Source organism: Theropithecus gelada, chromosome 6 (genome assembly GCF_003255815.1).
Source record: "Theropithecus gelada isolate Dixy chromosome 6, Tgel_1.0, whole genome shotgun sequence".
Taxonomy (NCBI): Eukaryota; Metazoa; Chordata; class Mammalia; order Primates; family Cercopithecidae; genus Theropithecus; species Theropithecus gelada.
Window position 1 is genome coordinate 164,528,027 of NC_037673.1, and position 24,643 is coordinate 164,552,669.

The following is a 24,643-nucleotide window of genomic DNA, read 5'->3' on the forward strand; positions in this document are numbered from 1 at the left end:
TAGAGGCGTGAGCCGCCACGTCTGGCCTATACACTATAGAGATTTTTACCTAAAGTGTGTCTGAAATTAATCTTCGTTACTGCGTATTTTAATAGTTTATTCCTTTTTATTGCTGAGTAGTATTCTCTTGTTTGGCTATACCACAGTTGTCTATCCATTTACCTATTGATGGATATATGGATTGTTTCTAGCTTGGGGTTATTATAAATAAAGAAAATATTGATTTTAAGAAGCACCATTATTGTACGTGCCGTAAGAAGGGGAAATTGTGCCAATTAAACTATGTCGCAATGTTTTTATGTAATTAGAATGTTTATTTTATATTTGTTGAAATAAATCTTTTAAACTTAGTTTTTTTGGTTTTTTTCTCTTTTAACTCACATATCACTTTTATGTGTACAAAAAACCCGCAAAGGAATACATGAGCGAAATAAAGCTGTGGTGTTCCTACAGTGTCTTCCCATTCAGAATCCAGTTCTTTGGAGTAGCTTTTTAGCTGAGTTATTAATGTCTGTGCTTTTAATATTGTCCTTTGTGCCCTTAAGAGTGTTAGTCGTGCAGCCTTGTTATAAGGACCCACAAAGGGACTCAAAGCCTGGCAATTCTGTAGAGGTAGCCAGCTTCAGAGTCCTGCTTTGGGAATGTTGCTAAACAGGTCTGTTGACTACGTTCTCCACACCTTTCCACAACCATTTGGTTCCTAGGGGTTAAAAGTGCTTACAACTTTATTGAGGAATTTTTGAATTCCTCAGTGTCTTGTCTGTGGGATTTTTATCCCAAGCCTGTGGCACCCATTCCACCAGGGGCAGTGCTGGGTCTTTGATATATGTGCACACACAGACAGTGACAGCTCTATCAGGACTGCTGCCTAGCTGATGGCAGTTGTAGGATGTCAGTAGTGGTAGCATACATCAGAGTTTCAGAAAATGCTGAATGTGTTTAAAAATGTGCATCTTTTGGTGAAATAGGGTCTATGTAAAGGACATTGGGCAGTGCCTGGCACTTTGCAAATACTCAATGAAATTTTGCTTTTATTATTATTATTGCTATTACTATTAAGCATCAGTTTCCTGTTGGTGAAATTGGGGTGACGGTACCTGCCTCACAGAAATATTGTTAGAATAAAGGAAGCGATCTATTTTACATGGAGCATATGGTCCCATGCCTACTGCTTCACTGGCCTTAAGTGGAAGCTGCCCTGACCTTTAGGACAGGTTGACCAGATATTAGACTAAAGCTGCAGAGGGTGCCTTAGTGGTATTATATTCCAGCTTCCTCATTTTGCAGGTGGGAAAGACCCAGAGAGAGAGGGTTAAGGTCCAGCAAGAGGAGTGCCTTGCCCAAGGGCATTGTCAGGCTTCAAACCCAGATCTCATCATTCCTCTTCCAGTGTTCTGTCTAAACCATACAGTCATGGGAGGGGCCCTAAGTCAGACAGGATCCCAGAAAAGTCTTCACGGTCAATTCCATTTCTAGAAGGACCAGCTCCTCCAGCTGTGTGGTAAGGGTCAGAGCTCAAGGAGCAGAAGATTCTGGAATGGCCAAATTCCAGGGCAGGGTGAGCTGCTGCCTCTGCAGTTGCTGCTAACAAGGCTTCTAGACAGCCCAGCACCTGGGAAGAGCCCTTGGGAACCCAGCTCATGAGGCTGGAAGGATTAAGGCTTGGGTTTGAGTGTCCCCAGAGTCCTAAACACGGAAAGGAGGAGGGCTGTAGGCCTGCCTGGGGTTGCGTGCTAGGTGCTGTGTCGAGTCTTCTCCATGCACTGATGAATGCAAGAACCTGGGAAGCAGGTTTTCTTGTCTGCTGTATACCTGCAGGAAAACTGAGGCTCAGAACTGAGGGAGGAATGGGCTGAGATTACACAGTTAGGAAGGATTGAACTGGGAGTCCTCTCCGGTTCTGTTGGTTTTTTCTTTAGGGCACGGAGCTTCCATAGCCTAATTCCTAATTCAGGAATGAGGATGAAGCTGGGGTTGAGCTGCGTGAGGAGCAAACAGATATTCCAGGGTCTTCATTCTACTGTGGTGTGGGACTTTTAGGAAATTACCTTCCAAGGAGGTAACAAGAAAAATGAAGAGCCCACCTCCCAACCTCATTTCTCCATGAATGGGAGCTTCATAGTTCTCCATCTTGGTTCCTACCCAGTGATCATTCTCCTTCGGCATAATAGGGTTAGTTAGCCTGGGAAAATGCTATCAATACCTATTTCTTGGAGGCTGTTCAGACACTTATTGAATTTCAGGTGGAGCCAAGCCCAGCACCAAGCTGATTTGATCTCCTGGCATTATGTGATGCAGGGCTGGAGTTGGTCCCCAGGTTCCCTAGGTCCTTGGGTGGCTCCAGGCAAGTCTTTTCTCTCTGTCCCTCAGTTTCCTCATTGGTAAAGAAAGGGAGTTGATTTGTTGGTTTTCTTTTAATTTTAGCGTTCTCTACATTGGGGGCCTCATTTGTACGGCAGTGTGAAAAATAAATCACTCGGCTGAGTGCGGTGGCTCACACCTGTAATCCCAGCACTTTGGGAGGCTGAAGCGGGTGGATCACTTGAGGTCAGGAGTTCGAGACCAGCCTGGCCAACATGGTGAAACCCCATCTCTACTAAAAATAGAAAAAATTAGCCAGGCATGGTGGCAGGCGCCTGTGGTCCGAGCTGCTCGGGAGGCTGAGGCAGGAGAATCGCTTGAACCCAGGAGGCAGAGGTTGCACTGAGCTGAGATCATGCCAATGCTCTTCAGCCTGGGCAACAAGAGTGAAACTCCATCTCAAAACATAAATAAATTAATTAATTAATCACATTTATCAAGCACTCACTGTGTACTCATGTGCTGTTCCATGCATTATCTCATGTAAGCTTCAAGGAGCACTGTGGGGCAGGTCTGAATGGTACCTGCCGGAAAGGGCTGTTGTGAAGGCCAACTGAGTAAATATGTAAACACATAAAGTGCTTGGAACAGTCACTGGTACATAGTGAGTGCTCAGTGTATGTGTTCTTATTTTTCTTGTTTTGCAAATGTGAAAACTGAGCCACAGAGAGTTTACATATCTTGTCCAAGGTCACACAGCTAGAAAATGACAGAGCGTGGATTCAAAGCCAGCGAGTCTGGCTCCAGAGCCCTCTGCTGTTAACCGAGAGGCAGGAGTGACACATTAGAAAGCACTGAGGACAAAGTGCATCCAGAGAGTACCTGTCCCCAAAGGCGTGCTAAGTCCATTTTTAAAATATAGCACTGTAGTAGATCAACAAACATATCTCCAGGCTGAATTTGGCCCTCAGGTTGTCAGTTGGCTTTATCTCCTCTAATCTGTGATTTGGTTCTCAGAACTGAACTCTTAAACCCAACAGGCGGCACACAGAGGGGATTAGCAGCCCGGATTCACCCCGTGTCAGTGAGTAGGAACGGATAAGCATAGAGACTCAAGATGGAGATGAAGGAAGGGGATGGGCCCAAAGGGCACAGGTGTGTGATCTTACCAACCCAGCAGGGCAGAGGGAAGACGGCATCCAAGATTTGGCAGCAGGGAGGTGAATCACTGGTTTGTGGGGGCCTAGTCTGAAGGTAGGGAGGGTTTGGGGTGGAGGGACAGTCTGGAATCTCCCCTCCAGCTCTCCCTCCTCTTCTTTTTTCTATAAAAGAATTTTAGGAATGGGAATGAGTAGGCCAAGAAAACTTCTGGATAAGCCAACCCAAACAGAGTAAGGAAGCAAAGAGATCTAAGGGTGGAAAAGCCAGAATTTTGAGACAGGTGTTCTGAGAGTAGAGAACAAGAGGGAGGGAAGTGTTTAAGAGAAGAAGAACTTGGGAATTCCAGGTATAAATGCCTCCTCCTTCAGAAAGCAGACTTTGAGAACCAAATCCAATTCAGCTACCGTCTCCTACTTTCTCCCATTTAACTTTCTAAAAAGAGAGAGGAAGCCAGGTATGGTGGCTCACACCTGTAATCCCAGTACTTTGGGAGGCGGAGACAGGAGGATCACTTGAGGTCAGGAGTTTGAGACCAGCCTGACCAACATGGGGAAATCCAACCTCTATAAAAATACAAAAATTAGCCTGGCATGGTAGCATGAGTAGTCCCAGCTACTCAGGAGGCTGAGGCAGGAAAATCGCTTGAACCCTGGGAGGTGGAGACTGCAGTGAGCTGAGATCACGCCACTGCACTCCAGCCTGGGTGATAGAGCGAGACTCCATCTCAAAAAAAAAAAAAAAGAAAAAAAAAAAAAAGATGGTTTAAGCAGTCCCAGCTCCTCCAGGAAGGGAGGTGGTAGAGTACAGTGCAAGGTTTATTAGTTGTGCAAGCCAGGACAATTATTTTGCTTCAGTTTCCCATCATGAAAATGGGGCCTAAAACCTAACTCATCGTAACAGCCAATGTAGATTGAGGCCTGAATGCCATGTAGTCAGCACAGCCCATTTTAACGCAGCAGTGACTTTGAGCACTGCCATCTCATGGATGAGGAAACAAAGCCGCACAGGTTAGAGTTAATGCCCAAGGGGACAGAGCTAATGAGTGACAGTGCCTGTACTGGTGCCCAGATGTCTGACTCCAGACCTGTGAGTTTTAACCACCACCGTGCATCTCTTAGGGTGAAGACTGATAATGGTGGGGGTGGGGGTGATGGTGGTGATGATAGCTCACGTGTTAAGGATTTGAGATGAAGGGTGACGTGCTTCTTCACGATGCACAGAACTCTCTGATCATGTTTACAACCCACATTTATCAAGGGCTTGTCTCATGCCTGTCCTGGCGCTAGATACTATATAGGTTATCTCATTTAATCCCCACAACACTCTTACTAGAGTGGGACTTCCCGTGTAAGTTTCAAAGAGAAGAAAACTCCTCTCAAGCAGGTTACATAACCCACGCACAGTTTTGGAAGAGGCGGAGCCTGGGTTTCAGCCTTGCTTCCCATTCCTGAGCCTTTGTGGGTAACATCTACCCTGCCTCCTCCTTAACCATGGAGCTGACCACAGCTCTCTTTCCTCCTCCCCTCCCCAACCCTCCCTGACTACACCCCATTGCTGCATTCTCTCCCTGCCCATTGGCCCGTGGGCCTTTCACATCTATACTGCTGACCTAGCGCCTTATTAAATATCCCTGCATCCTCTAATTACCTGAGGCTTAGGCCGCGGGTAGCGTTACAGCCACATACACTCCCATGGAATGTTGTGGGGATGACTCCCTGCCTGTTTGGAGTGTGAGTCTTGTTCCCCGGCCAGACCCTCAGCCCCTGGAGGCAGAAACCTGGCTTCTTCAAGTGTCTGAGCCCTCGTAGTGCCTAGCATGGGCCTGGGGTGCCATACCCACTTGATAAATTCTTGTTGCTTGGTGGATCGATTGAAATGAGGGTGGAAGGATGAGAGTGGAACGTGAGGCAGAGAGTGTCTGTGGGTCACCCTCCAGCTCAACACAAGGGCAGTGCTCAGAGGAATAATCCAAAGTGCATACCCAGGCCCCAGAGCCCCCACAGCCAACCTCCGCCTCCACTTCACCTGAATAGCATGGATCTCTCTGAAATGGATCCCTGTTGATTTGCTTCTGGCCAGGGTGCATCTCGCCCTCTAGACTGTAAGGGCAAGGCCCTATCTGTCTCTTTCCTCTGTAGCTGGTGTTAACGAAGGCTCTGCTGTGTGTCATGTATTCAGCTCTCCTAACAAACTTGAGAGATGGTTATTTTTATCATCCCCAGATTTGTTAGACAATGAATAAAAGCGTCTGAACCAAACTGAATGAAAGGAAGGAGGACTTCAAACATTGCCTTTCTTCCTGTTCACTCTGGTGTCCCCAGAGCGAAAGGTGAAGGGACTGCTTAGAAATGGTGCTCTGTAGCAGCCCCAGGTGGAGAAGCGTTATCAGGAATTGTGCAACCTCAGCTATGGGAACTATGCGTGTGAAACAGCCCGGGGCGGGAAGAACCAGCCTGGCCATTGTGCCTGGGCTGGGGAGGAGAGGTTCGGCTCAGTTTGGACAGTTCTTGGCTTGGAGTCTGGAGAGCCCTTTAGAAAGTGATCCCGCCCAGCCAGCCCTCAGAGAGAGCAGGCCAGCATCCTGCTGGACGGTAATAAAGAGGTTACTGTGGGAAGCTGGGGCTTGCTCGGGAAACACTAGGAACATGAAAGATAGGGTATGCATTCTTCAGTCCCGAGAGAATCACCACCCAGTATTAGACTTGGCAGAGGCTTTCCTCTCCTCCTCTGAGCCGCCTCCTTAGAAAAGGCACATTGTCAGAATACCAAATGCCCACCGTGGTCTCATGTCCCCACAGCCAGGGGACTGGTAGGAAAGTGACTACCAGTTACCCACTGGTGGTTGCCCCTGAGAGGAGGGTAAGGGAGGCTTCCAGCCCCCCCAGGCGGCTCTCCCCGACAGGTGTGCCTGTGTGCTGTTTGTAGGGTGCTCCTGGCAGAACCTACCTGTCTCCACGGCGACACATCCGGCCGTTTTTTCCAGGAGGGCCTGTTGAGAAATATTCAGGAATGTTTGTGCTCCTTTAGAGATTTGTAATTAAGAAGAGGCAGAACTCGTTCTTGTCTGGCACCCTCCTCTCTTGCCCCTCCAGCATCTGGGTCATTTAATTTCACAATTGGGGTTTTCGGCAGCCCGAGATGTGGAGGCTGGAAGCAGGGACCGACTGAACCAGGCTGGATGGTGGTGAATTGCTTCACCCGAGGGTGGGGGCTGGAAGTTCCAGGCAGGCCCCCAAGTCCTGGCCACATCTGAAAGCGGACATTTCTTCCCAGGTTGCATCCTTAGCACTTGCCCAAGGTGAAACATTTCAGGCCAGAGGAGCACCCACAGTTCCCCGGGGGAGTGGGGGTGGCTGGTTTAAATGGACAATTCCTCTCCTCAACTGGCAGGAACAGTGAGTGTGTGCACGTATATATGTGTGAGTGCGTCTGTTTAAATCTTTGTGCAGCCAAAAACACATCTCTTCATCCTGAATGACACATCTCTACACACTGAATAATTCATCTCCCTCTTGGCATTTGTTCCAGAGAGAATCTTGCTGTCCAGATTTCTTGTAAGTTGCATAGCCTTCCATAGGAGCTTCCTTGTTTCCCATGGAAGAGCTCTGGGAGTCAGGATATCAGTCAGTCAGCCCTTTGGCATTTCCCCCGTGATTGCATCAAAGGAGAATGAGAATATCAAACCCAAAGTGTTTCTCTTTCCTTTGCCCTCTCCTAGCTTTGGGTCTTCTTGCCTCCCTCTGCTTTATTGCTCTTGGGCACAGTGTCTAGGCTCACTGCAGGTGGAGTCAGCATTGTGCCCTGGTAGGGTATCCACATGTCTGTCACATTACTGATGCTTGGAGCTAACAAATGTATTTAGCTCTGACTTCTCAATGTGTAAGGCTGGAACAATCAGTGGAGTTAATGGTTTTCCAGATAGTGACACATTTTCAGTGTTTCAGTCCCATCCTCCTAACCCCATCTCCATCCTCCCCCACCCGGCAAGCTCAGTAAATCATTTGTATTAATGACTTTGAAACACTTTTTTTTCCTTTTTTTTTTTTTTGAGATGGAATATCGCTCTGGAGTGCACTGGCATGATATCAGCTCACTGCAGCCTCCGCCTCCCGGGTTCAAGTGATTCTCCTGGCTCAGCCTCCTGAGTAGCTGGGTTTACAAGTGCCTGCCACCATGCCCGGCTAATTTTTGTATTTTTAGTAGAGACGGAGTTTGACCATGTTTGCCAGGCTGGTCTTGAACTCCTGACCTCAGGTGATCCACCTGCCTCAGCCTCCCAAATGCTGGGATTATAGGAGTGAGCCACTGCATCCAGCTGACTTTGAAACACTTAATTGCCTTTTTATTAAGCTGCCATGGATTTCCCAGGTCTTTTGAATATCCTTGCACCAACACATAGATAACTGAAGGTCCCAAATATGCTAAAGCCCCCATGCCTTTTGCCTGCTTCAGGTGTCCCTCTGGTCTCATTTCACCGTCTGTACCTCTAGCAGAGCTTGCTCTGTGTTCCAGATTGTTCTGAGACTCACTTCGTCTTGTTAATTTTTATTAGCAGAGCTCGAGTTTTGGAATCTGGCAGTGGAACTTCAGGTTATACCTCTGGTGTTTACTAACTGTATGATGTCAAGCATGTTTTCTTATTTGCAAAACAGTAAGAGGACTTGCTGCCTGGAAAGGGAATGTCACATACACAGCTTGCTTTCTGGGCCTAGAGTTAGCCATTAGTCAACATTTTAGTTATGATTAATATATGAAAACAGCAAATACATTAGTTTAAAAAAAAAAAGCAAGAAAGAAAAGAAAGAAAATTACACTGAAATCCCTGTATTCAGATAGCATTTTAATGTGTCTCTTTCCAGTTTCTTTACTAACACACATACATACACTCTTCAGGCAAAATGTCATACTGTAACACTATCCTGTAGCTTTTATCTTTCAACAGTGTTGTTTTTCTCAGAGTATATTGAGAGCATCTTTCATGTTAGCAAAATAAAGAACACTTCATCTTTTTTTTTTTTGAGACGGAATTTTGTTCTTGTTACCCAGGCTGGAGTGCAGTGGCATGATCTCGGCTCACTGCAACCTCCACCTCCCAGGTTCAAGCAATTCTCCTGCCTCAGCCTCCCAAGTAGCTGGGATTACAGGCATGAGCCACCACACCTGGCCAGAACACTTCATTTTTTGATTGTTCCTACGTAGTAATTACTTTATTCACCGATGCACAAATATTTATTGAGCACCAATTGTGCCAGACACAGTATTCTGTAGTTTAGATGCACCACTGATTAAAATCACTTAATCTCCAAGGAGGAATTTTGAAAAGTGATGATCCATATGCAGAAACAGGGGAGCTGTTGGGAAGGGGATGTATCTTCATGGTTTTCTGGGTTGCAAACTGTCTATATAAGATTCATACCTCTGCTGGTAGATGGGACTTCTCTGGGCACAGTGCAGGTAGAGGAATGAGCCAGAAAGAATGATCTGGCTGGTGGCCTGACCATGCCTGTTTCCCCACAGATGGACCTGTCATCAGCCATGGAGTCACTCCCCATGGAAGGCATACCTGTGTGTGGAGCTTTCCCTCAGAGCCCCTTTCAAGGCTTTGTTAGATGAGGTGATGTTAGATGAGGCTTTGCTCTTGGTCGCTGGTCTTCATTCTCCATAAGGAAGAGGGAACAAACCACTTAAAGAACTTTGAGCAAGACACTGAGGGAAGTGGCCTTTTGTTTCTGACATCTGGCAGGGCGTGGGGGGCGGTGGCGGGTGGCCTGGAGATGGCTTTGGGGAAACTTCATCCAGGTCATCTGGAGCAGGTGCTCCTGAACCAAGTGCATCCTGAGCTAAGGAAAGTCCCCATCACCTGTGTCGAGCCCATTTTCCCTCCTTCTACTCCAAAACGGTGGCTTGTGTTTTCCCATGGGGCTTAGGAGATGCATGGAAGGTGTCAACTTTCAAGAGAATCTGGTAGCTCCCTGCAGCAGCCCTAGAGACTAACCATCTTGCTTGAAATCCCAGCTTTGTCTTTGACATTGAGAATGTTATTTAGTCTTTCTTTGCCTCAGTTTCTCCTTCTGGTAATGGAGGTAAGGATAACTAATGATTTTTGAGTGCCCATTCACACTGGCACCTGCACTAAAAGTACTCACAAACAGGCCTTATTTAACCCACCCAACAACCAGAGAGTTAGTACTGTCCTCATTATACAGATAAGAATACTAAGGCTCAGAGAAGTAAAGTAAGTTGCCTAATTCACACAGCCAGTAAGTGATGCCTACTAAACCCTTATTTGTTTTACTGCTGCTGGTGGTGGTGGTGGTGGTGGTGGTGGTTGTGTTTTAGAGGCAGGGTCTTGCTCTGTTGCCCAGCTTGTAGTGCAGTGGTGCCATCACCGCTAACTGTAGCCTCCAACTCCTGGGCTCAAGCGATTCTTCCACCTCAGCCTCCCGAGTAGCCGAGACTACAGGTGCGCACCACCATACCCGGCTAATTTAGCACATAGTGTGTTGCACATCACATACCTCTGGCCTCATCCTCATGGAACCAGCAGCCTTCCACAGTGCAGCAGTAAATTACTATCAGAAGCTTCTGGGCATTCATTCATTCAACCAAAAGATATTTTTCATAGCCTGCCAGACCCTGGGTGTGTAGTGGTACATGAACACACCAGGTCCTGTCCAGCTAGGGCTCTTTCAGCATTCCTTTCTTCATGTATTTTTCTTTAAGTTGGATTTGGAGTGGGTTTTAGAGGGCAGGAGAGTGTAAGCCTCATCTTTTTTTGGTTTTTCCTATGTATTCATTACATTATTCATCCATTGCGCTTTTTTTTTTCTTTTCTTTTCTTTTTTTTTTTTTGACACAGAGTTTTGCACTGTCACCCAGGCTGGAGTGCAATAGTGCGATCTTGGCTCATTGCATCCTCCACTTCCCAGGTTCTTCTGCCTCAGCTTCCTGAGTAGCTGGGATTACAGGCACCAGCCACCACGCCCAGCTGATTTTTGCATTTTTACTAGAGACGGAGTTTCACCACATTGACCAGGCTGGTCTCAAACTCTTGACCTCAGGTGATCCACCCACCTCAGCCTCCCAAAGTGCTGGGATTGTAGGCATGAATCACTGTGCTGGGCCCCATTGCACAAATATTTATTGAGCACCAATTGTGCTGGACACAGGATTCTGTAGCTTGGTTGTACCATTGATTAAAATCATTTAATTAATCCACAGGAAGGAATTTAAAAGGTGATGATCCATATGCAGCAGCAGGGGAGCTGTTGGGAGGGGACATATCTAGCAAGTCTCTTCCTTGGAAGGAAGCCCTTGATGAGAAATACCTAGACCCCAGCCCAGTCATCTCCCGTCCTGTCCCATTGTACTTCACTTTGCCAATCTAAAGAAAGAATCTGAAGCAGAGCCTTCTGGGCTTCCAGAATTGGGATCGGGTAGGAAGCAGACAGGAGAAGGAGGTTGTAGAATATGTATTTTAGGCAGAGGCAGCAATGGGAAGAAACCAAAGTGACTGTCTGGAGGGGCCACCCAGGCTGAATCTCATATACCCAGATTCCCAGCTTCCCGTACTCTGGTTTAAATACTTGACAAATCGTTTGTGATAGTTTTCCAGCACTGACAAGCCTTTGTTAGTTTAGTTGAGTGATTTGTTTATTTGATTTAGCCACTGAGACTTGGTGATTACTACCATTTCACTCCCCACAAGATGGGGACATAGAGAGCGGTTATTGCTAAAAGATCAGTTTGGCCTGGATTGTCTAGGGAAGCGCCGTTGTGGGTGCAAGCATTTGGGAATCAGCTCAAGAGGAAAATAAATATTGCTCATTGGCCAAACTCACAGGGATGGAACATCTGCTATTCTTGATGTTGCGGCAAGCCAGCCTTCCAAAGGGCAAGTGAGCATGACAGGCGTGAGACAGAGCCAGGATAAGGATTGGAGGTGGGGTGGCTGAGTGAGTTGCAGGTGGAAGAGCCAAGGGGGGCTGGAGTCCAAGTCAAGAAACAAGACTTGACCTTAGACCCTTTTCCTGCAAACCCTCAATCAGAGATGCAGAAACAAAGGCTCAAAGAAGGAAGGTGACTTGCTCCAGTCACTTCCAAAGGAGTGGCAAAGTTGGGACCAGAACACAGATTCCCTGCCTCCCCTACAGGGTGATCTTATCCTGCCGCTGCAGCTATGTGTTCACCTTCCCGGGAACAAAGGGGACAACAGAGCTGGTGCTGCTGCAGTGCAAAACTTCTGGATCTGTTGAGCCAGCCCAGAAAAGCAAGAGGCCCAGAGAAGCAGCAAGTTGTAGGCGTTTGGGGATTGTAGGCTGATGGAGTCTGTTTCTCCTCTCCCTTGCCAGGTACACCAAACCGCTCACCTTTGCTGACTGCATTAGTGATGAGTTGCCGCTAGGATGGGAAGAGGCATATGACCCACAGGTTGGAGATTACTTCATAGACCACAACACCAGTAAGTTCCTGACGGTCCTCCCTTCCCTGTGCCCTCTTCGTCCCTCTACCTCCAAGCCCACCCTCCCTCCAAGTCTGGAAGAACCACTTGCAGACTCTTGGAGCCAGATTGTATTTTGTTTTATATAGATGTAGATAGAAGCGTCGATGTAGATATAGATAGATAATGTATGCTCGTGTAAAAATAACAGTTTAGAAGGGTTTTTAATAGAATCTAAAACTCCTCTCACAATCCATCTCCCCAATTTTATGGGAGCAGCCATTGCGAACAGTTTCTTGTGTATCATTCCAGAAATTTTCTAATCATGTGTTTGTATGTGTGTATGTGTACATATGCACATATATATTTACATATATAAATTTATGGGCATACCTTTTTTTCCCCCTAAAAGAAAGATGTGTCATTGTCATTGCCAGACCATCTTAGAGCAGCCAGAGCCCTAGCAGGCCCCCCACAGCATGTATGCATATATGTCCACAGTGGATTGGCAAGAGAGAGAGTGTGTGTGTGTGTATGTGTGTGTGTATGTCTGGCCCGTCATACCAGTCAGCCCATGCTCACTTCATATCTGTGATCCGAGTATCCTGATCCATTACAAAGATTCCTAGTACCTCTGTCTCAGACTGTGATGGAGGGATGACTGGAGAAAAGAAGCAGGTTGTCTGACAGGTGGAGAAACCCAGGGAGCAGTCCTCCAGCAGGGGAGACTTTATGTGTGTTTGGGCCTCATCCATTGAGCACCCTGTTGGCCAGGACTGTTCTCTGAAATTTGCTGTCCCACTTGTCCATGTGTACAGAAGAAAGGGATTTTTCTGCCTCGCTCTCAGCCTTCTGAACTGTAGCATCCCCTTAATCCTCTCAGGCAAGAAGAAAATGGAATGAAATGGGATGTGCCTGGCAAAGTCTGAAGGCTGAGGCTAGGGCATCAAATCCTAATAGCCTCTGTTTACTGAGCACACCGTCTGTGCCATGCCCTGTGCTGAGCACTTGATAGGCATTATCTCTTTTAATCCTCCCAATTCCTGGTGGGACGGTGAGATGGTCATCCCCATGTCATAAATGGGATTTAGAGTTAATTGACTACGTAAGACTCACAGCTAAAATGTGGCAGGGCTGGGATTTGAACTGGTCCTGGAGAATGAAGTTGTACTTCTCCATCTACTTCCTCTTCTGGGTTTCAGTAGCACCCTGGCCACACCTGTCTTGTGCCCTTCATCACCCTGTATTATAATCATTTGCCTGTTGTTGCAGGTCTCCTAGAGCAGAGACTGTGTCTAATTCACCTCTCTAGTCCCAGGCCTTTGCCTGGTAAGGCATGTAGTAGGTGTGAACTTAACCTGTGCTAAATAGAAAAGGGCATACGTGCATGAATGCATGAATAAATGGGTGAATGAGTGGACTGTTGTTGGCACCAAAGTGTAGAAGAGCTTCTGAGAGACAGCTAATGGCATTAATTGCATTGTTGGGGGTAGCAAAGGTTTTTATTAGCACTCGTGATTGCGTCCTGGATAATGAGAAGTAAATATGCCTAATTGAGTGTGTATGGGGAATGAGGTTAATGCTTGGAGGGCTGCATGGGATGCTGGGTTAAACACTGATGTGCAGGAGCCCTAATCAGTCTTTTCCTGTTTCTAATTGCTGAGTGCATCCCCCTCATTAAAATCTCATGGCGGGAGTGGAATTTCAAGGTGCTTCTGGGAGCTGCTGGGGAAATGGAAGAAAGTAGTAGCAGGCCGTGGCAGAGTTTATTCTTGAGGGAATGAAGGCAGAAATGGGGTATATGGGGGTGATTAAATGGGGCCATAGCAGGAAGAATTCTATCTGGTAGTTTCATAAGCTGTCAGGCTACTGGTTTCCTCTTGATTTGACGTGGTCTGGTTGGATGTGGGGGACCGCCTCAGTAGATGGAGACATTGATACCAGTATAGTAGGAATACAAGCACCAAGGCCCAGGCATTCAGAGCCATGCGCTTGGACCAGTTCTGTGTGTGCATTGTTCGTGGACTGAAATTCTCTTAAGAGTTATAGACATGATATCGGGCACGGTTACATGTGTCTGTAGTCCCAGGTACTTGGGAGGCTGAGGCAGGAGGATCATTTGAACCCAGGGGTTCAAGGCTAGTCTGGGCAACATAGCAAGGCCTTATCTCTTAAAAAAAAAAAAAAAAAAAAAAAAAGGGCCAGGCGCAGTGGCTCAGGCGCAGTGGCTCACGCCTATAATCCCAACACTTTGGGAGGCCGAGGTGGGTGGATCACAAGGTCAGGAGATCGAGACCATTCTGGCTAACACGGTAAAACCCTGTCTCTATTAAAAATACAAAAAATTGGCTGGGTGCGGTGGCTCACGCCTATAATCCCAGCACTTTGGGAGGCCGAGGCGGGTGGATCACGAGATCAGGAGATCAAGACCATCCTGGCAAACACAGTGAAACCCTGTCTCTACTAAAAATACAAAAAAAAAAATTAGCCGGGCATGGTGGCGGGCACCTGTAGTCCCAGCTTCTCGGGAGGCTGAGGCAGGAAAATGGCATGAACCCGGGAGGCAGCGGAGCTTGCAGTGAGCAGAGATCGCACCACTGCACTCCAGCCTGGGTGACAGGGCGAGACTCCGTCTCAAAGAAAAAAAAAAATGCAAAAATTTAGCCCGGTGTGTTGGTGGGCACCTGTAGTCCCAGCTGCTCAGGAGGCTGAGGCAGAATGGCATGAACCTGGGAGGTGGAGCTTGCAGTGAGCCGAGATCCCGCCACTGCACTCCAGCTTGGGCAACAGAGCAAGACTCTTCAAAAAAAAAAGAGGTATAGGCACAATATAATCAAACAACAGTTTGCTCATACATTCACCATCGAACATTCGTTCATTTAGCAAATGTTTGTTGGCCAACTGTTCTGGGAGCTTGTGATACATGAGAGTACAAAATGGCAAAGATCCTTGCTCTTACAGAAATTTCATTTTGGCAGGAGAGACAAAAAATAAATAAGTAGCTGACGTAGTATGTTAGATAAAAAATAAATAAGTAGCTTACATAGTATGTTCAGTACACAGAAAAGGAGCAAAGTGGGGGAGCTGAGGTGTGTTTGGGGGTGGTGAAGAAAGGGCAGTGGTAATGATGACCAAGAGTACCATTAAATATGGTCTTCAGGGAAGAAGATCTTGTTGAGAAAATGCGATTTGAGCTAAGACTTGAATGAGGTGAGAGAGCATTTCAAATAGAAAGCATAGATAGAACAAGGACTCCAGAGTGTGATCACATATATAGCTTGGTCAAGGGATAGCAAAGAGGCAAGTGTACATGTAGCATAATGAGTGAGGAGAGGGGAGAAGGACATCAGGACAGAGTGCAGCAGAGTAGAGGTCGGTTAGTGGTCTGCCCCAGAGGCCTAGCTCTTGCTCTGTGTGAGATGGGAGTGAGCCATTGGAGAGTTTTAAACAGATGAGTAGCATGATCTGACTTATGCCTTAAAAGGGCCAATCTGACTGCCATGCTGAGAATACACCTTACTAGGGCAAGGGCGGAGGCACTTGTGAGCGACAGATGCCACAGTCCAGGCACCCTAGACCAGGGCTGTAGCAGTGGTCAGGATGAAGATTGGTCAGGTGCTGGATGCATTTTCTAGGTAAAGACAGCAGGATTTCCCGATAGATTGCATGCAAAGTGTGAGAGAAAAAGGAAAGAATAACTTCTGGAGCTGAGCAACTAGAAGGATGGAGTTGCTGTCAACCAAGTGGAGAGAACTGCAGGGGGAGTAGACTTAGCACGGAAGAGCAGGAGTTCATTTGAATACGCTGAGACTTAGATGCCTGTTACCTATCTGAGAGGACATGTGGCTTGACAGTTTGATATACGAATCTGGACTTTAGGAGAGAGAGATCTGGGCTGAAGATAAGTATTTGAGAGTTGCTGGCATATAGCTAGTATGTAAAGACATTAAGTTGGTTGGGAATGAAGCAGAGGAGAGGACCAAGGAATAAGCCATGGGTCTCCAGACAACAGAGGGTGGTAAGAAGAGGAAAAGCAGCACTGATTCTGAGAAAGAGTGATCAGAAAGGAGGGAGAGAAACCGAGTGTATTGGAAGCCATGTGAAGGAAACTATCAAGCAGAGAATTGCCAACAGTGTCGAATGCTTCTGACAGGGCAAATACAAAGAGGACCAAGGATAGACCAATAGATGTAGCAACCTGGGTGACCCTGACTTTGGAGGGCAGCTTTGGACAAGGACTGGAGGCAAATGCCTGACTAGAGTGAATCTAAAATAAAACAGAGGGGAGGAATTGGAAGCAGCAATGCAGACAACTCTTTCTTTTTTTCCTTTACTTTTCCTTTTTTTTTTTTTTTTTTTTTTAGATGGAGTCTCGTTCTGTTGCCCAGGCTGGAGTACAGTGGCGGATCTCGGCTCACTGCAACCTCCACCTTCCGGGCTCAAGCGATTCTCCTGCCTCAACCTCCCAAGTAGCTGGAATTACAGGCGCCCGCCTCCACGCCCAGCTAATTTTTGTAATTTTAGTAGAGATGGGGTTTCACCACACTGGCCAGGCTGATCTCAAACTCCTAACCTCAGGTGATCCACCCACCTTGGCCTCCCAAAGTGCTGGGAATACAGACGTGAGCCACCATGCCCAGCCTACAGACAACGGTTTCTAAAACATAAGCCATTTTTATTATTTCATGTCAGTATTCAGTATCCCCACTGATTATCGGCACATACCATGATTAGATGGTTTTAATCAGTGATCAAATTGTATGTCTGTTTTCTCTTCATACTATATCATAGATATCTAAGGGATACTATATAATCTTCATATTCGTCTCTTTATTTTTTAGACAGAGTCTTGCTCTGTCCCCAGGCTGTAGTGCAGTGGTGTGATCTTGGCTCACTGCAACCTCCGCCTCCCGGCTTCAAACAATTCTCCTGCCTCAGCCTCCTGAGTAGCTGGAATTACAGGCATGTGCCACCATGCCTAGCTAATTTTTGTATTTTTAATAGCGATTGGGTTTCACCATGTTGGCCAGGCTGGTCTCAAACTCCTGACCACAGGTGATCCTCCTGCCTGGGCCTCCCAAAGTGCTGGGATTACAGGCATGAGCCACTGTGCCTGGCCCATATTTGTCATTTTTAATACATCAAAAGGATGTGTCAATACATTTTAACACATAAGGGAGGAAGTCCTAGCCAGAGCAGGAGAAAGAAATAGAAGATATCCAAATAGGAAAAGAAGAAGTCAGAATCTCTCTCTTCACTGATGATATGATTCTATACGTAGAAAACCCTGAAGATTCTGCCAAAAGACTTCTAGAACTGATAAGTGATTTCAGTAAAGTTTCAGGATACAAAATAAATATAAAAAATCATTAACATTTTTATACACCAATAATGTTCAAACTGAGAACCAAATCAAGAATGCAATCCCATTTACAGTAGCCACACACACACAAAAATACCTAGGAATACATCTAGGCAAGGAGGTGAAAGATCTTTACAAGGAGAACTACTAAATACTGCTGAAAGAAATCACAGATGACACAAACAAATGGAAAAACATTCCATGCTCATGGATCGGAAGAATCAACATTGTTTAAATGGCCATACTGCATAAATCAATCTGCAGATTCAACGCTATTCATATCAAACTACCAACATCATTTTTCACAGAATTGGAAAAAACTATTCTAAATTCATTTTGAGCCAGAAAAGTGTCCAAATGGCCAAAGCAAATCTAAGCAAAAAGAACAAAGCCAGAGGCATCATATTATCCAACTTCAAACTATACTATAAGGCTGCAGTATCCAAAACAGCATGATACTAGTACAAAAGCAGACACATAGACCGATGGAACAGAATAGAGAATTTAGAAATAAAGCTGCACACCTACAGCTATTTGATCTTCAACTAAGTCGACAAAAGTATGCAGTGAGGAAAGGACTTCCTGTTTAATAAATGGTGTTGGGATAGCTGGCTAGCCATATGCAAAAGAATAAAACTAGACCCCTACCTTTTACCATATTCAAAAATTAACTCAAAATGGATTAAAGATTTAAATGTAAGACCTCAAACTATAAGAAGCCTAGAAGAAAACCTAGGAAACACCATTCTGTACATTAGTCTTGGGAAAGATTTTATGAGTAAGTCCTCAAAAGCAATTGCAACAAAAACTAAAATTGACAAATGGGACCTAATTAAACTAAAGAGCTTCTGCATAGCAAAAGAAGCTATCAACAGAGTAAACAGACAACCTATGGAATGGGAGAAAATATTTGTAAACTATGCATCCAGTAAAGGTCTAATATCCAGAATCTATAAGGAACTTAAAAAAATCAACAAGCAAAAAACAACCCCATTAAAAAGTGAGCAAAAGAATGAATAGACCCTTCTCAAAAGAAGACATAAAAGAGGCTAACAAACATATGAAAAAATGCTCCACATCTGTGATCATCAGAGAAATGCAAATCAAAACCACAGTGAGATACCATCTCACACCAGTCAGAATGGCTATTATTAAAAAGTCAAAAAACAACAGATGCTGGTGAGGATGTGGAGAAAAGAGAACACTTACATGCTGTCAGTGGGAATGTAAATTAGTTCAACCACAGTGGAAAGCAGTTTGGAGATATCTCAAAGAACTTAGAACTACCATTCAACCCAGCAGTCCTATTACTAGCTATATATCCAAAAGGAAAGAAATCATTCTACCAAAAGATACATGCACTCATATGTTCATTACAGTACTATTCCTAATATCAAAAACATGGCACCAACCTCAGTGCCCATCAGTGGTGGATTGAATAAAGAAAATGTGGTACATATACACCATGGAATACTATACAGCCATTAAAAAGCAAAAATCATGTCCTTTGCTGCCACATGGATGCAGCTGGAGGCCATTATCCTAAGCAAATTAACACAAGAACAGACAATCAAATACTAGATGTTCTCACTTATAAGTGAGAGGTAAACAATGGGTACTTATGGACATAAAAGATGGCAGCAATAGACAGCAGGGACTACTAGAGAGGGTAGGGAGATGGGAGCAAAAGTTGAAAAACTACCTATTGGGTACTATGCACGGTACCCCTGGGTGACCAGTTCAATCATACCCCAAACCTCAACATCATACAATACATCCATGTAACAAACATGTACATGTACCCCCTGAATCTAAAATTTAAAAGTTAATGTTTTTGAAAAAGTAAAAAATAAAACATATAATGGAAGTACCATAATGCCCCTGTTGCCAACCTTTTGGTTTATTTTCATTTATTAGTTACTTCAAATAGCACTCAGGGAAGACTCTTTGTGTATGTTACTTTCTTTGTGATAATTTCCTGAAAATTCATTTCCAAGTATAGGATTTTTAAGTCAAAGTTATAAATACTTTGGGAGCTTTTAGTATACTTTCCTAGATTGGTGAATATTTCCAAAAGATTATATCAGCCTGTATTGCCACAAGCCATGGGGGTACTGTTTTCCTCAGACCTTCATCAGTATGGGGCTATCATCATTTCTTTTGACTTTTGATACATTTATCATAGGTTTAAACTCTTACTTCATTGTTTCAAATTTACACTCCTTTGCATAGTAACAAGGTTGAATATTCTCCAGATGTTTGTAAGAGAATTGCTTTTGTTGTTGCTAAGGCCCTTGGAAAATGCAGTATTGTTAGCGGCGTGGGTGTGTATGCAGTGTGGAGAAAACAGGTGTGTGGCAAGTGTAGGAAGGGGTGGGTGTATGGAGAGCTCATGAGTGTACTGCTATGTGTGCTGTATGGAGAATGTGTATGGAGTGTGTTTGTAGGGAGAGATTTAGAGCATGGAGCAGAAGAAAGTGGAGAAGTGGTTCTCAATGATGCCTGCAGTAAAGTAGATACAAGTTTGGGAAGTAGCTGCTTTTGGAAAGAGGGATATGAGGGAGATGTTTTATGTGGGAAATTTTATGGTGCACCGAATTATTAAGCTGTATCTATGTATACTTTTAATTAAAACAAGAACTAAAATGTAGTGGCCAAGGCGATCTCAAAGGGTCTGCCAGTTATAAAATTGCCTGTTTTGGTAAGATGGACTTGAGGAAGGGTAGTGTCAGCAGAAGGGGCTGGGCTGTGGGAGGACCCCCTCAGGGTGTGACAGTTCAGAACTAACAGCATTAACACAACTCTTCTCTTTTTTTTGAGACGGAGTTTCACTCTTGTCACCCAGGCTGGAGTACAATGACGCGATCTTGGCTCACTGCAACCTCTGCCTCCTAGGTTCAAGTGATTCTCCTGCCTCAGCCTCCTAAGTAGCTGGGATTACAGGCACGCGCCACCATGCCCAGCTAATTTTTGTATTTTTAGTAGAGACAGGGTTTCGCCATGTTGGTCAGGCTGGTCTTGAACTCCTGACCTCAAGTGGTCCACCCTCCTTGGTCTCCCAAAGTGCTGGTATTACAGGCGTGAGCCACTGCACCCAGCCAATACAGCTCTTTAGAACCAGGTAAAGAACTTTTAAAAGGCCCAATGCCCTTGAAGGATAATCTTTTCAGCAATTGCTGGTACAACTGGTATCCACATGGAAAAAAAATACGCCTCCACTTCTACCTTTGCCTCACACCATATGTAAAATTAAACTCAAAATGGACCATAGACCTAAATATAAAAGCTAAAACTATAAAACATCTAGAAGAAAGCATAGGAGAAAATCTGCAAGATTTTATTATAGGCAAAGGGTTTTTTTGGACAAGTCATAAAAAGCATTAACCAGAAAAGAAAAATTGATGAATTTTGTTTCATCAAATTAAAACCTTTATTCCTCAAAAGACGTTATTAAGAAACTGAAAAGACAAGCACAGATAAGGAGACAATATTGCAATACATATATCTAACAAAGAACCCATATTCCAAGTATGTAAAGAAGTCCTACAACTTAACAGTAAGAAGCAGCTAACACAGTTGCTCATGCCTGTAATCCCAGCACTTCAGGGTGCTGAAGTGGAGGGTCATTGAGCCCAGGAGTTCAAGACCAGCCATAGCAAAACATAAGGCAGCACAGGGCAACATAGTGAGACCTCATCTCTACAAAAATAAAAATGCAAAATCAGCTGGGGCATGGTGGTGCATGCCTGTAGTCCCAGCTACTTGGGAGGTTGAGGCTGGAGGATCACTTCAGCCCGGGAGTTCAAGACCAGCCTGGACAGCATAGTGAGACCTCCGTCTCAAAAACTAAAAAATAAAACTCCAATGAGGTATCATTACATACCCACTATAATGACTAAAATGAGGAAAAAATAACAATACCAACTGCTAGCACGGATGTGGAAGAACTAGAATTCGGATACACTGCTGGTGAGAATGTAAAATGGTACAACCAGTTTGGAAAAGTTTGCCGATTTCTTATGAAGTTCGACATATGCTTGCCAAGTGTAACCCAGCAATTCTACCCCTGGTATTTTTGCCCAAGAGAAATGAAAACATGCCCACACAAAGACTTAGAGTATTAGTCGTCATAATCCCTAACTGGAAGCAAACTAACAATTTATCACAAAGTCCATGTGCTGTATTCATACAATAGAATATTATTCAGCAATAACAAGAAATGTACAACAGATCCAGCAATAGGGATGAGTCTCAAAAACTGTCTGCTTAGTGAAAGAACCAAGGCCCTAAGAACAAATACTGTGTGAGTCCATGCATAGGAAGTTCTAAACAGGTAAACTGGGAGAGGGGGTGGGTAGAGGAGATTGCCTGGGAGCATCCAAGGGATCATTGGGGTAAAGGAAATATTCTTAGAAATGTAACAAATTGATGCCCACTTCACACTGTAGATAATTCAGTGGCAATCTCTCGGGTGATTCCAGTGTGCAGTCAGTTTGAGAACCAGTTCTGGTGTGAGTTTGTGCATTGTTTTTGTCTGTTTGTGCACCCATCTATTCTTGTTGGTTTACAAAAGAGACCATGAGTCACCAAAAATGGTTGCCAAGCCATCTGGTTTGGCCAGACCTTCAGGTAAGGGTCTCACATACCTTTATAATTTTACAGAGCGGGACTGAGGTCTAAGGCCAAAGGGAGGGTGCCCCTTCCAGATGAAATCCAGAACACTGTGGGAGGATCCACCTAGGTGTCGCTTAGGGGACTTGACACGGGCCCAGCATTTCAACCAGCACCTGGGCAGGTGATTCCACCCGGAGCCCGTGTCACACCTGCTGGCCTCAGTGACCAATCGGCCCATGTGTTTGCCATCTCTTAGACACTGGTTCTCACCTTGGGTGGCACATTGGAATTATTTGGGGAGCTTTGTAAATCATCATTGTTTTATTCTCACTCCCAGAGACTGGAATTTGATTGGTCCAGAGTAGGATCGAGATTTTTCAAAATTTCTCCCGGGTGATTCTAACGTTTAGCCAGGGACTCTCAGCTGTATCTGCTCCAGTGTCACCCAGAGAAGCTTTAAAAACTCTCAATACCTGAGCCCCACTCCTGCAAATTCTAATTTAAGTGTTCTGGGGCGGGAGGGGTAGGGTTCTTTTTTTTTTTTTTTTTTTTTTTTAAGCTTCTCTGCTAATTCTAACATGCAGCAAAGACCCAGAATCACTGGATGAGGCACTGACTTTAAAAAAAAAAAAGCAGTTTCACTGATAATGTGGCGGGAGAGACGCTCTTGGGTGCTGTCTTTGAGAACAGATATTAACTACCTTTGGAAGGTAATTTGGTAATATCTATTAAAATTGTAAGTGTGTGTACCCTCTCATCTAGTGGTTTCTCTTTAAGAAGCCTATCCCACAGAATTAATAGCACAAATTCATAGACATATGTTTTTAAGAACCCTTACTGCAGCATTGAATGTAGTAGTAAAAGGACTGAAAACAATTCAGATATTTCCCATTGAGATCTGGTTAAATAAACCCAAATACCATAGCATGGAACACTATACAGCTGTTTAAAAGATGGTGCACCTACAGGCAAAAATGATCATGCTATATCATTTGGAGACAAAAACAAGTCACAGACCAGTATGTTTGGCATGGTCCATGTTGCATTAAAGTAACCCTTGTTTATATAGGCACGTATGTATAAACAAAAAATCATATATAATCAGAAGGCAGTATCTGCGTGAGACTCAACAACAGTTACCTCTGGGCAATGGGATTGGAGAGATGGAAACTTTTCTTTTTTTGAGACGGAGTCTCGCTCTGTCTCCCAGGCTGGAGTGCAGTGGCGCGATCTCGGTTCACTGCAAACTCTGCCTCCCGGATTCACGCCATTTTCCGGCCTCAGCCTCCTGAGTAGCTGGGACTACATGTGCCCGCCACCAAGCCTGGCTTATTCTTTGTATTTTTAGTAGAGACGGGGTTTCACCGTGTTATCCAGGATGGTCTCAATCTCCTGACCTCATGTTCCCCCCGCCTCGGCCTCCAAAAGTGCTGGGATTGCAGGCAGGAGCCACCGCGCCCGGCCAAAACTCTCTTATTTCACAAACTTATCATGGTGGAATTGTGGGATTTTTCTTTTTTATATTTTTCATTATTTTTCAGTGAAAAATCAGATCTTTTAAAAGTTGCAAACTTTAAGAAACGTTGTCAACCTGCTCAAGACAGGCTGAGCTGCTTTTTTCTGTGACCTGTACCAGCTGGAGGTGTAGGGCAGATCCCTCAGGGGGACCCACAGGTCCTGAACGCCATGGGAATCCACAGCTGCTGATGGGAGATGGGAACCCACAGCAGCTGTTCTGTAGCCCAGTTTTACAAATTCCACCTCCCCCTTGTTTTTTTGTTTTGTCTTTGTATTATTTTTGCAGTCGTTCCTGCCTCTCATTTGGTTTGAAGGGATGGAAAGCTTTCCTCATGAGGGGCAGTTTTTTGTAGCTACTGTCAGCAGTCTTCAGACCTCACTTTTTTTCTCAGAAAAAGGAGGAAAAGCTTGAAGAATTGCTATTCACAGACGATTCATAAATTGGTCCTAGACTGGGCACAGTGCCTCACGCCTGTAATCCCAGCACGTTGGGAGGCCAAGGCAGGTGGTCACCTGAGGTCAGGAGTTCAAGACTAGCCTGGTTAACATGGTGAAACCCTGTCTCTACTAAAAATACAAAAATTAGCTGGGCGTAGTGGCGGGTGCCTGTAATCCCAGCTACTCGAGAGGCTGAGGCAGGGAGAATTACTGGAACCCAGGAGGCAGAGTTTGCAGTGAGCCGAGATTGTGCCACTGCACCCCAGCCTGGGAGACAGAGCAAGACTCCACCTCAAAAAAAAAAAAAAAAAGAAAAAGAAAACAACAACAAAAACTGGTCCTAGGCCATCGTTTGGGTTTTACTTTATCATTTGTTTCCTTTACCTGGCACAAATGCGTTCATTTCCTGTTTCCTGGGAAGTCATGACGCAGGGTTCATTACCCCTTTAACAGATACAAAACTAGATTCAGAGAGGTTAAACAGCCTTTCTGTTGTAACACAGCGATTATTGGCAGCAATAAGAACTTGGCTCTGCTGCTTCTTTGATCTTTCTTCCACTGGAGATGCTCACTGGACCTGTTTAGGTGGAATGAGAGCTAAAGGGCCTAGATTGGGAGGTATAAACTCCAGTATTCCCAGGGCTAGGCATATGACATAAGTGAATGAAGCAGACCAGGTTTTGACAGATGGAGTGCTGGAATTTCTGGCCAATTGTGAACCCAAGGTGGCCAGAACTTCTGAATGATCAAGAAAAGCCATAAAACAGGATTTAAATGAATATATCTCTCTATTTTTTACATACCAGTAA

The 24,643-nt window shown here is 45.0% G+C and overlaps 1 protein-coding gene across 4 annotated transcripts in view; it reads left to right on the forward strand.

Annotated features, from left to right (window-relative positions):
- The window catches only part of WWC1 (WW and C2 domain containing 1), a 173,874-nt gene that overhangs the window by 63,665 nt on the left and 85,566 nt on the right, over positions 1-24,643 (forward strand). For all 4 annotated transcript variants that reach the window (XM_025389035.1, XM_025389036.1, XM_025389037.1 and 1 more), the window contains exon 2: positions 11,814-11,923. In XM_025389035.1, coding sequence (XP_025244820.1) covers positions 11,814-11,923 — 110 coding nt within the window. The remainder of the gene's footprint in view (positions 1-11,813; positions 11,924-24,643) is intronic.